This window comes from Onychostoma macrolepis, chromosome 13 (assembly GCF_012432095.1).
Source record: "Onychostoma macrolepis isolate SWU-2019 chromosome 13, ASM1243209v1, whole genome shotgun sequence".
NCBI lineage: Eukaryota > Metazoa > Chordata > Actinopteri > Cypriniformes > Cyprinidae > Onychostoma > Onychostoma macrolepis.
The window spans coordinates 2,107,038-2,120,367 of record NC_081167.1 but is presented as its reverse complement, the minus strand read 5'-3'; the positions used below and the strand labels follow the sequence as shown (position 1 = coordinate 2,120,367).

The 13,330-nt window shown below is 39.0% G+C and overlaps 1 protein-coding gene and 1 long non-coding RNA gene across 8 annotated transcripts in view; both read left to right on the top strand.

The window, feature by feature from the left end:
* The first annotated feature begins 2,256 nt into the window (after positions 1-2,256).
* On the top strand, positions 2,257-6,544 carry si:ch73-52p7.1 (uncharacterized protein LOC100321084 homolog). 7 transcript variants are annotated; one of them, XM_058796037.1, is made up of 4 exons: positions 2,261-2,575; positions 3,042-3,295; positions 3,607-3,833; positions 5,235-6,544. In XM_058796037.1, the coding sequence occupies exon 4, from the start codon at positions 5,252-5,254 to the stop codon at positions 5,876-5,878; it is 627 nt and encodes a 208-aa protein (XP_058652020.1). In that variant the 5' UTR covers positions 2,261-2,575; positions 3,042-3,295; positions 3,607-3,833; positions 5,235-5,251; the 3' UTR covers positions 5,879-6,544. The 7 variants fall into 7 exon arrangements, with proteins under 7 accessions (XP_058652023.1, XP_058652020.1, XP_058652017.1 ...); XM_058796034.1 differs by having other exon boundaries at positions 2,760-3,295; positions 3,663-3,833; XM_058796033.1 differs by having other exon boundaries at positions 2,760-3,295.
* Positions 6,545-7,906: 1,362 nt separating this feature from the next.
* LOC131552506 (uncharacterized) overlaps positions 7,907-13,330 on the top strand; it is a 39,907-nt gene continuing 34,483 nt past the window's right edge. Inside the window, exons 1-2 of the long non-coding RNA XR_009273989.1 lie at positions 7,907-7,980; positions 8,533-8,631. This is a non-coding gene — a long non-coding RNA (uncharacterized LOC131552506). The remainder of the gene's footprint in view (positions 7,981-8,532; positions 8,632-13,330) is intronic.

Sequence of the window (13,330 nt, the reverse complement as noted above, 5' to 3'; positions counted from 1 at the left end):
GGGCTAGTTTTACAGGGGGTCGTTAGAGAAATGTGTGTTTCACAGACCTACTTGGTGATTTTAATCCCGTCCGAATCTGCCATGTCTGTGTTTTTCTCACACATCCTCTGTAATAATTCCAGAGCAAATTACCTACTGTTTTTCAGCAAACTCAGTGATCCTCTGAGAAAACGAATCCCGTCCGAATGCGAATGTCTGTGATTGCCGGTGAGATTTCTTTTCACAACGCGTTTCCTTGTGTGTTTTGGCCAACGTGAATTACCGTAGACGCTCTTACCGCGCTCATTTGCCTCCCGGCATGGAAAAAAGAGTAAAGTAAATAAATTAAAAACAATAATAAAATCAAGAGTCAGATCACGTAAACCATTCAGACTGGCTATTGTAATATCTGCGTCAGGTAAAATTACTCGCGTTCATTTCTGCACTCAATTACATAATGTTTTAATTACATATGCACCTTTATGAAAATTAAACACGGGTTTACTACAAATAAATAACTAAAGTAAAACTTAAGCAACCACACATTAACATGGTTTTGCTATACTAGCCATATAGCTTCACCATGGTATTTGTAGTAAACTGTTATACTAATGGTAATCAATCCGAATGACACGCAATGCACGCATGCAGAGCGCGTGACCTCTGAAACGCCCAGATGTACAAATCAGACCCTCCCACCTCTGTAATAAACACGGAGATGTTAGTCCCGTCCGAATTGGTGCATGAACATCGCAGACGTCAGGTGATAAGAATCGAAACTCAAACGTAGTTTAGAAAACTAGTCCCGTCCGAATAGGGCTACACAGGGTTATCACTTGCATTGAATTTGTTCTTAACACAGTGTCTGATCTGCAGATATTTCCAAAAAATTTCCTTGGCCCACAATATTATATTTTTTCACCAATGACATAAAAAATTTCATTCTCATATAAATCGCCAATTACATTTACCGCTTTAAGATGCCATTGTTTCCAAAACACCCCTGTTTTGCCTATACAAATTTCAGGATTCTTTCACAATGAAGCATATGAATGTTGTATACAGTTGCTTTAATAGGAATCAATCTATATAGTGTTTTATTTTTATATTTGTTCATTCAATTTCTTGAATGCTCCTGCTAAATACACCTATTGTAGACTACAATAAAACACTGTTTATTTTATTTGTATATTATGTGTATTTGTAATGTGTATCTTTGCTCTCATTTTTTAATAACAAAGATAAAATAATGACAACGATTTTTATCTTCACCCACTTTGGCCTAAATATCCGCCATACTTTTTAATATTTTGTTACCTTGAAAGGCTTTGTCTTTATAATAGGGAAATTAGTTTGGCTGTACTGCTCAAACAGCTTGCAAAATAGAAAATCCAACATGACAAAGAATTGTGATAATATTGTGAATCGTGATATTTCTAAAAAAAAAATTGTGATATTTTTGCCATATCGCCCACCCCTAGCTGAGGGGGACCAAACCCATACAATTCCTTTGATTTTCAACAACAAACCTGCCCCTGTCTCCTTGATGTTTCTTCTGCTGAATTATTGACAAAGGTACTTTCACGGCTCCTCCTCTGGTCATTTAATGTATTACGCTCAAAATAGGGGGAAATTTGTGATTCATTGCATGATTCATAGATGAGTAGTTTGTTTATAAGTAGTTCTGTCAAAATGAAACTTGAAACTTGTCCATAGTCAAGATTTTAGTTTTAAATCTACATAAATGATTTGATTATGTTCTACATTCACAATACATAAAAAATGGTAGTATTTAATAATAATAAAAATAAGTACCCCTTTACAGTAAGTTCATATAAGTTAATGCATTGACTAACGTTAACTAACAATGAGCAATACATTTGTTACATCATTTATTAATCTTTGTAATGTTAGCTAATAAACTGTTTACTGTTAATTCATGTTAACTCAAGTCCATTGAACAATACCAGATACAACCTTTGATTTTAATAATGTATTAGTAAATATTAAAATTAATATGAACTAAAATCAATCATGTTTTAGAAGTATTTCTCATTGTTAAATGATACAGTTAACTGCTGAAAAATGGAACCTTATTGTAAATTACCAATAAAAAAAGTTTCCTCATCATACGTTACTATTATACAAAGACACTTTCAAACTACTCACTTGGTGAAACCGAAATTATAGTTAAGCTTTGGGATTTATTTTGCATTTAAATGTATAAATAAGGATGATAAATAATAAAAATACTGGTTGAAAACACAACAATTATTCTCTTCTTTTAAAATATTCATCAAGATTTCCAGAACGTCCAGGAAACCTCACCCTGCCCCGCTTCAAGCACATGCTTTTCTAAGCTTCATCTGTGCTTACATCATATTTTTTATTGACTGTCTCACGTTGTTCCCAGATGTAGTTAACATTTTCCTTCTTGGCTTAGCCGGTCATGCATAGCAAGATGCTGAGGACACGGTCTTGTGGCTTTAGCAGCCTCTGAATCCGGTAAGCCCAACCCCGCAGCCCATGAATGATCTGTTAGGTCCTCAGACGCTCAGACCAAGAGATGGACATGTGTTTGACTGCCGACAAACAGGTACTGCGAATGTTTTTACCTTTTCTTAACTTTTCTTTCTGCTTAGATGTGACTTACTCTAAATGGAGCCATATGTGGGCAGTGTTTATCTAAAGACAATCTCACCACTTTAACAAAACATAAAAATATTTGCCCAGGGTATTATCTTTTGACAGCTCAGACAACTCACAGGCTTTTTTCTCAGATTAGTTACAGGAAATTGTGAATCAGCACAGGCAGAGCTGCCAGGAATTCCTTATGAAGGAGAATCTTTATGAATTGGTCCATTATGTAGACTCTTTATTAAAAGCAAAGAAGAGGATTTAACGATCGAAAGCAATGTTAGTTGAGAATGAACAGTTCATGGTTCATGTTTACAAGAGCTCTGAAAGCACTGTTTGCTCAGTGAGAGAGGTGAGATGGAAAGTAAATCTTGAGCGAGCTCTGACATGCTGATGAAGTGTGGACACACCCTGGTGTTATTCAGGACAGAAAATGGAGGACAGCTGCATGTGTTCTGGACCAGGCAGGAGAAACAGTGGTTGCTAACGGCACGTCACCTCCGGCCAGTTTTGTTGCATAATAAGAAACCCAAGCATAGTTTAAGACTCTGGAGGAAGTAGACTGCCAATTCAAGCAACGGCGCTGCAGCTGAACTGCTGCTTAGGAATTTTTGTGAGTGTCTAGCTCATAAAATCCAAACCTTCAGGTTTGAAGTTGCCCAAGAAAGCCGATAAAAAGGTAAGGCTTCATTACTGATGATGTAAAACTGTAAGAGACATGTTTTAAATATACAATTGTCTGTGTAAAGTAAAAAATGTGCTGTGCCGTGCTTTAATCTGAGTCGCTAAACTCTTGCAAACTCTTCTATTATCTTTGTTTGATTATTATTTTTCGCCAAATATGCATTACAATTTCTGCTGCGTTCCTGAAGCTGAAGATGGTGGCTTATAGTACAGAATGCTTTTCTTTATTTTCAAAATCTTCACACTTCCCACAGTTAAATAGACTGTATTTTCATTGTGGCCCTCTGAACCATTTTATGTTGTCAGATGTGACCTGACAGACCATGTTGGCCATGTTTCTCTGGACAATGTTGTTCTTTCAGCCATCTGAGACGACGGCTCAATCTGTCCCTTGAAACCATGGCACTGCTCGAAGTGGGCCGCACCACAGACTGTCAGAGGACTGAGCCCGGTTTATTGTCCTCTCTACATCTCGCATTGGCTAACTAACCATCACAGTGGCGCTCCTGTTCACGCATCACTGAAACGTATTGGTGGGTCGCAGCTCTTTCATTTACAACAAGACCGGCTCTGTTGTGAAATCAGGCCAGCTGCCTACGTAGACAGAATTTAAAGGCACACTCTGGACTGTTCCAAAAGATAGAACAATTATGCTGGTTTCTAAGAATCCTTCTTTAAGGCATATTAAGACTAATCCTTCTTAAAGACAAAGTATCCTTTATAGAAATGAATAGCTACAAGCTCAGAGGGACAGAGAACGTAAATAGTCGTAAATAGAATAAATTTAGCACAGGTTCAGTAAATTAATTCAGTAAATCAATAAAATAGTTCAGTCTAATTCAAAATGAACCATTTTACCCAATATTTTTGATTTCTTTTATGTGTTTTTTTGCCAAATAAAGTGTTAAGTTGTTAGCTTGCAGCATTCTAACACAGGATTCTATTGAAATCAATAATGAGACAAATCTCCCATGCTCACTGAATGCTTGACAGACACTTTATAGATTATACAGTATGACATTTGACATATCTTTTAAAACACATGAATTGTCTTTTTTTTTTTTTTAAACAGTGTGGTATACTTCATTAAGCAATTTTTGCAGTGGTTTTGTCAGGCACCCAATAGGACGCTGCATTGATGACGTATTTTTTTAGAACAATTGGGATGTTATAAATCGCTATAATTCCCTTGGCAAAAATCCAATACGGTTTATCCATTAGCTTTTGGATTATTGAACTCTGTGATCAAAAAGTTTCTGATTCTTACACGTTTTGTTCATCATAATTTTTACAACATTTTTACATTGGATTGGTTGGAAACTGTAATGGTGCCTGTGGCTTGTTCAAACCACTAAATCCTAATGGAATATGTCCCAAAACACACTACAGGAAACCATTTTTATTGGTTTTAATGGTTAGTAGTTGATGGTTTGAAATGTCTGCAATGGTATTTGTAGTGAAAACCATTTTAATTTTGGTGATGCATGACCGATAGCCGATAGCCTTTGTAGCCCCATTTAGCCACTTGTTAGCAATCTGTAGCAAAAAAAGTAAAAGCTTTAAAAAAAAAAAAGACAATATATTTTAAGTGTTAACCACAGACCTTATTTCATTCGTTTAACCAAAATCCATTCAAAAACACCCACTGACTTCGGGACGATGGAACTGAAAATGCTAAATTGCTCCTTAGTTTCTGGGTTTTACCCATTCAAAGTTACTTCAGCCTTTTCAAAGAGCTGAAATAAATATTGAGTCAGATCTCCTATGCCTGTTGAGCTGTACGCAATGAGGGCCGTAAGAAGAGCGATGCTCTACTAATGAGGTGTTGTTTCAGTTAGGATGCTGTCAGCAGACACAAGGCAGCTCACCAGGTTTTGGAACGGAGCCACGGTCGAAGCTGACCAATAACTTACTCTTCTTTCATGCACACGCAGGTCTCAAAGGAATCCAGATGATCCTGTGCAGTCCGATGAGTTTTGCAGTGCTGTGCTGCATACTGTGGCTCGCTGCGCCTGCCTTCCTGCGCTCTGAATTCAAGGTGGCCTACGTGACCGAGCGCAGCGTGTACATGTGCCCGTGTGCCCAGGATCTGGCCTTCTGTGAGATGAACTCCAGCGAGTTCAGCAACTGCAAGGATCAATCATCTGTCCTGCACAGGGCCGAGAGTCCCAGCCCGGTTCACAAAAAGCGTCTGACGGTGTGGTACAGCTCGCCTCTTAACGTGGCCCTCATGCTGAACAACTCTGAGGTGCGGCACCTGTCGCTGATCCAGTGCAAGCCCGCGGCCGAGCAGCCCGTCCCATTTGAGTACTTCACAGTGCAGCGCTTGGAGACTCTAACGGTCAGCTATCCCTTCTTGAAGCCTGGACAGAGCTATGACATTATCGTAGGCAAGGACAGGGACGCCCCCTACCACGAGGAGGTGAGAATCGCTGTCATTCATTCCTCTGTGCTGACCGGGAAAACAGAGCTGAAGTCGTACACAGTCCAAACCGAAATGATGTCCTTCCCGAACATTTTTATGTCTCGCAACGGGCTTTCGGAAATGTCCAGGATATTTGTCACTTTTCTGTACTGAGAGGTGTTTTTTTTCCACAAATTTAAAAGCTTCATTGTAGTCACTATAACACAAATAGCTGTTGTGCATAATTAATAATGGATATACTTAATGCATACAATTACATTTATAGAAATACTTATTGCATACATTGAAATCAAACATCATCATAATACTAAACAAGAACAAGTCCGTTCTCTGAGGTTTGTAATGTGGGCTTTGCACATGCGCTGCTGTTTTACTGAGGATTTCATTCTCTTAAGATGTTTTGTATTTACAATAAATAAAATAGGATAATATTGATTTTTTTTAAATGTATTTATATAAATAAAAAATGGCAAAGAATTGTGTGATGCTGTTGTTAAGATTCTACCGCCCTGCAGAATCTGATCCCGCTTAGACCCAAAAGTAGTCATTTGTAATGCCTGTTCAAAAACAACCCATACTCATATTAAAAAAAAATAAGCAAAAGCAAAAGCAAACGTGAGATAAGAACGCATTTGCTGCAGCAAACAGGCCATTTTAGCTTGTCTCTACATGTATTTTACTTGTATCTAAGCATTCCGCATCACAAGTGCATTGCTGCACCAGGTGAGCTACCGAGCAAATTTAATAGATCAGAAAACCACACATACGGAACTGGTCCTGCAATCATTTGTGTGAAAAGGAATAAAAGTTGTTGGTGTTCCACTGCCTCTAGTGTTCATTTCACTTGGAAACTGCAGTGCATTTCATGTAGTTTTGTAGTTATGTGAAAATGTAGATAGTTTTTCAAATGTTGTCAAAAACATACCATGTGATATCACAAATTTTTAGCTACTCACAATAGCATAAACAAACATGGATAGTGACGATACTTCAGCATATGCTGACTAGTTGTGTCAGCAAGGACCATCCAGTGGTGAGTCATAATGGGAGCAGCCAAAGGAAAAGAGAAGACTGTATATTCTGTATAAAGAGATCTGGTAAAATTTCTATTCAGGCACCAAATACACTACTTATTAAACGTTATTTCAGCCTGTAAAAAGCTTTGGGGTCCAAAGAGAATTTGCAATGCAACAGAATTTTACATCATTACGTGGCTCTTTTCAAGATATTAACAAAGGTATTCACTGTGGTCAATTTTGTGTCAGTTCAGTGCCTACCTGTTCTGGGAGCGTATGTCACAGGTCAAAAACACAAGTCAAAGGACAAAGCAAACTTTAGAAGTATGTCTGGGGGCTTGTCCAATTACCCACACTTGCATTCTTGGCCAATCCTGAGCATCCAGGAAGTGTGCAAGACTGTCCCAGGTCTTAAAAATACCAAAACCCTGAGGTATTCGAGGCTAAGCGTATCCCATCATGCATCATGTTGTGGAAAACACAATCCTGAGATTATTTTGTGATAACCTTTCCAGTGTAAGTTAAATAAAGTGCTGCACATTTTATTGCTGCAAAGGTTAGTACGTGTATTTTGTACAACATTTGCAACTGGTTTTTATCACTTAATTAGAAGCATCACAATTGCTAAATTTTGTAATCTGTTATAAGGACGACGGACAATTAAATGAACAGACATTTAGAAGTTTATTTTAAAATGCAACGTATTGGAAATAAAAATAAAGCTCTGTAAACATGAAAATCAAAAGTAAAATCTGTAAATGCATTTTTACAACATTAAAAGTGTGTCCCATCAGGCAATGAAGAGTTGAACACTTGGGACAAATACTGTAGCTAATCTGGACATACCTACACACCTCAAATCAGCGTAAATTCATAGAATTCACTATAGCTAAGCGTTATTTTTGTACAGTTTTTGTTTAATTTGTTGGCTGGTAACAGTGTGCTGAGCATGGATGTGTCATCACGCAAAACCAAAAGTTTACGAATACAGTGAGAGAGAACGACTCGCCCTATTTAAAATAAAACAGGCTACTCGATCGTATATATGTCTGGATTATTTTTTCCTGATGCTTCACATCGCCTCAACCTTCTTCACAATTTCCTTGACAAGTTTTAAAATTGCTTGGTGTAGCTCAGTGCTTTGAGCCAGCAGGTGTCAGTAATGCTCCATGTGAGTTTGTGAGGGGATTGATTTCTCTTCCTGACTGCTCTGAACTGGAAACTCAAAGCAGATGTGAGGTCAGTGAAAGTGTTGCTTAGGATACCTGATCATAATAACCTGAGCTGCGTTTCCCCAAAGCATTGTAAGTTGATCGTAGCTCCATTGGTTTCAGTGGGTCTATGATGTACTTGAGCTTATGATGCTTTTGGGAAATGCAGCCCTGGGGCCTGTTTCATAAATCAAGTTTACCAAATAAGCCAGGCTTATTTCAGTTAGTCTGACTTGCTTTGAACCAAATCAACTGACAATACTTCAGACTAACTTAAATAAAACTGGCTTATTTGGTAAACTTGTTTCATGAAACAGGCCCCTGGAGTGATATATGTTCGAATACTGATAATAGTTACACGATTGTGTGTGTGTGTGTGTGTAACAAATGTATTTATACTTTAGCCACATCTTCACATGACCTTTGCAGTCCTTCAGGAAAAAGTATTTAAAGTCATTTATAAGAGCAATTTATCTCTAGTGAAATGTTTTACACCGTTGCATGATTAGAACAATTTTAATGAAATAGAAGGTTTTCTTGATATTTTGAATTTGAGATTGTATTTCCATGATTTTTCCAGAACCACAATTAATTTCCATCACCTCGAGAAGTCTGACTTTAGAGGATTTAACAGCGTCTAAACAGTTACAAAAGATCCCAAATGGACTGTCCATGAGAGGTAAAGACTAACGCTGTTTTTAATATTTAATATTCTCCTCTAGTAGACACCACAAAATCTTGTGTCTGAAATGAACTTGTGACTGATGTTACACATTTGATTGTTAAAACACTAAAACCAAATTTCATGAAACATTTTCCAAATACTTATTGATCACCGGAGCATAAAGTACACAGGAACTTGCTCTACGGATGAGGGTCAAAAGTTCAGAGTGGGCAGGATCAAATTGCTCTCATGACAGCAGATGTTGGCATTTACAATTAATAATCTACCCAGGGAATTGCATTTCCCAACTCAAAACGCACATCTTGCAATTAATAGCGACCAATTAGTGAATGCAAAACTTGCGGGGAAAAATGAGACAATTGAATGCTGTGTCTCCCCCCACGAATGCGCCTTGTTTTGCATCTCAAACACATGCAGCGTATGGATATCAAACAACACCGCACCTGCTGAAAGACTAGGCGTTGGATGAAAAATGACAAATTAAGGCTGTGTTTTGAGCTGATTGCTGGGGAACCCTCGCTGATATAGTTGACCTCACTAATGGGTGCCAACCAGTTGAATGGGGGTGGGGAACCACAGATTGCTCCAGTGCTTCCAATGCATGGCTTTTATTTATTCTTCTGTTGTTGTTGTTTTTTTGTTTTTTTTTTGCACGAAAGCCTGGGAAGTCTATAAAAATCAGCCTTTGGTCTCCTCACCGGCAGTTCACCACTAAAACATTTTTATAATCAGCCTTTATTGTTCATTCGCTCCTTGTGGGAGATGCGCCCATGTTCATTTTTTAAAAGGGCAAATCAACCATAATTCAGTTTATAAACTGCAGCAGGGCTGGCGCATGCATGGATGAATATTCATGAGGCTTCCTGAAGCTGCCACTGCACGGTGATTCATTAGGCATATGTAAATATCACTCACTTTAATTGCCCCTAAACTGACTCAACATAATGTTGTCATTAGCAAATTATTACTTATTTGTCTTACTAATCGTACAGTATGGCACAAATGCAGCGTCTCTACATATATGATTACAATTATAAACCTCTTTCTCAGTGGCTGCCGCCACGATGTGTGCTGTCCTCACTGCTGAGATGGATAGTGGGTAAAGTCTGGGTTGTGGGCGGTAATGAGTTAGTGAGGTGTTTGGAGTTGCTTGGCGTGCCGGTGGAGATGCATGCGCGACAATTAAACAAACTGGCACTTTTGTGGGTTTAGGCCCATGGTGGGCTGCTGTCTCCAGACGTCAGCTTTGTTTTTCACGTGCCGTCACTGTGAAAAATCATGATGATTATTATGATGGTCTCATACAGAATATAATGGTGGTACTTTTTCAAAGAAACTGTTGTCATTATCGGAAGTCCTTTGAGGTCGAGAAATATAATTCAAGAAAAAAAAGAGAGAGAAAATGGTCTGATGACAAACATAATGGTCCGATCAACAGTGAAAGATGCAGACATATTTTAACTGTTGTCAGTAAAGTTTATATGAGGACAGTTCAACAGGTGGTTTGAAATGTTGTCAAACTTTTTTTAGATGCAGTCTTATTGAATTACAATTAATTGATTTATGGTCCTGTTAATACAAAAGTAAATGCAATAATAAGATACATTTTTTGTACTTGCAAGCAGTAAAGAAATGTTTTTATTTCTTATAATATCTTCAGATAATACGTTTATTTAGATCATATATTAAAAACTATTTATTCAATATATAAATTACTAAAATTACAAATTCATGAACATTATTAATTTTTTTTTTGGTCTTTTAGTTTATAGTTTATTTTATTTATTTTATTTTTTGTTTAAAAAAAGTTCCATTTTAAAAAGTGTAAATGATAATAGGTAAGTAAAAGAATAATCAGGTATATTTGTAATATTTACATTGGAAAAGACTTTAATAAATGTTTCTTAAAAACTTTCAAAATGTCGTTCAGAGGTTCTCCGACTCCAACGTTTTCATTTTGTGTTCTATCAGAAGAAGTGTTTTACATGTTAGGAACAACATAAGGGCGAGTAAATGACACAATGGTGCATTTTGGGTGAAAAGACATTTTAATGGGGGAATAAAATCTATTTGTATTTGACTATCATAAAAATGCAGTTTCTAACCTTTCAGTTCAGTATACATGGTTAAGAATGTTGCATAAATTTGTTCTAAAGATAATAATAATAATATTCTGCAGTAATTATACATTATAATATAATTATACATTTTGAAATGTAATTGAATCTTAAAATATATTAAAAGCAAATTAACATTTTCTAAATGAATAAATATAAATAACTTTAAGGTTTTATTATTATAATGAATTTTGTTGGTTACATTTACAATTAAATGTCATATTTGGAACATAGTATTAAACACTGCCAATGACAAATCATCAGAAAGGCTCCTACTTTACCGTTATTCAAATATAATACAAAGGATACTGCATGATCCACTCTGTATTATCCACTCAGTGAAGCACTTTGAAGATAAAGGAGTGGATGTGGGATGGTGAACGGGGATGGCAAAGGGCTAGCAGGAAGGCAGGCAGGTTCAGGAGGTGGCTGGATGACCGACAGAGTCCATGGTGGTGCTGACGGAGGGAGGATCCAGGGACGGAGCCCGAGGCGGAGATGAAGAGCCGATGAGCCAGGGCGATGGGGAGGATCCAGAGGGCCAAAGCGGAGCAGATGGCTCCAGCGACTGAGGCGGAGGCGGTGATCCGGAAGGCCGTGGTGGAGCCGGAGTGACAGAGGAACAAGGTGGAGCCGGAGGGACGAGGTGTAGCCGGAGGAGTGGAGTCCTGAGGCGGCGGATGGTCGACGACTGACCAAAGCTGAGCTGGAGGGACGAGGGAGCCCAGGGGAGCTGGTGGACTGACGGGCCACGGCAGAGAGGAGGGAGTTAGGAGCCATAGTGGAGCCGCTGGGTCGAAGGGCTGAGGTGGAGTCCAGGACTCGGAGACTGGAGGCGGAGACAAGGGATCCTCCAGACTGGCAGACCTGCGGCAATCCCAAATAGTTGGTCGTTTCAGGACTGGCAGATAGTTCAGGGCAGACAGATAGTTCAGACGAAGGCAGGAGAAGAGGGGGCATGTCTGCATATATATCCAAATCAGCTTCCACTGAGCTCGGCTCACCCTCAGTCATGGTGCAGTGTGCGGAGCTTCCCTCCGCAATCTCGCTGTCCATGATGCTCCCCGTGGCGAGCTGTGTAGCCGGCTCTCGCACCTGGTCTGACGTGTTGGGCTCAAGCTCCGGGGCGATCCTCAGCACTGTCGCTCCATATGGCGATGGCTCGTCGTTCACAGTGGGCTCAGGCTCTAACTCCACGCAGCGGGTTGATGATGGGCTCTCCAGACACCGGACGATCGCCTCCCTCAAGTGCAATCCCGTGGTGTCTGGGAGGTCAACAGGGCGATGGCAGTTTGCCCCGATCTTAAACAGGCACTTCAGCGCTTCATCGTCCAAGGTGGTGGTAGCAGCGAGAAGGCTGAAGTTCCTGGCTCCTCCGGGCCGGTTTGCTGAACCGCAGCCAGCTCCATAAACAAAAAACAAAAAGAAAAACTTTTTCAAAACGAAAAACAAAACGTTACCCCGCGTTACTTTCACTTTTAGGTCCGTCTTCTGTCACAGCTACGGTGAACAAAGCACACGAAGAACATGACTGAACGATGCAAATAGTCTTTAACTATCCAGAAAAGGACGAACACAGGTCAGACAGGCGGAATCAGACGTAGTAGACCGGACAACAAACGGAGAACTGAACACAACTTAAATAGGAGGGCTGATGATGGTAATTAAATGACACACACCTGAAACAAATGACAATAATCAGACATAGACGGAAAACTAGGTCAACTGAGCACATGAGGGAAGAAAACACAAACAAACAGTCCTTGGGTCTGACACACACAGACACACACACACACACACGTATTTAAATAACAAGCCTTTTTATCTCTGTTGTTACCAAACTGTGATTGTCAGAATAATCCTGACGTGTAGTATTTGTGTTGGGAATGCTGCGTAGTTCTTTCAGAATAACTGAACCGGCAGAACTTGAAGGTAATTAGACGCTCTCATCTGTCACAGACCCTCACAACAGGACTGTTTAGTAGTCGAAGCATGATCACAGGTTCACAGTAACAAGCCTTCCATTGACCCCACCAGACACCCCAACTCATAATTGGTGCTGATTTGATTGATTCATGGGGGAATTCATTTGGACTGCACTTGTTGAGAAAGATTTGTCTTGAACCTCAGCATTCATTTTACTGTACACCTCCTCTTTTCTGTCCCATACGTGCAATTTGTTTAGTTTAACAAATCTAACAATTCATCTGCTTAGAATTCTTGGGGCCGACGCTGTACAGCAAACACAACAAACAGAGCCTGGAAAACAGACTGAACTTTCACAAATGCTTGTGTTTCACAGCGCTCAATTACTTTTGTTTGCATATGCACAGAAATGAATGAACGATAGATAGTCTTAATATGGTGCTTAACACAAGGAAACTGTTTGGAAGTCAGATAGTTATATTTATATGGTGCATTCATAATCAAAACATGCTCAAATTGACCATAATTGCAAATCTTGATTTAAAAACTTTATAGCAGTGTGATCCTCTTTTGAAAAACTGTAACACTTTAGTTTAGGGACCATTTCTCACTATTAACTAGTTGCTTATTAGCATGCATAATACTAGAAT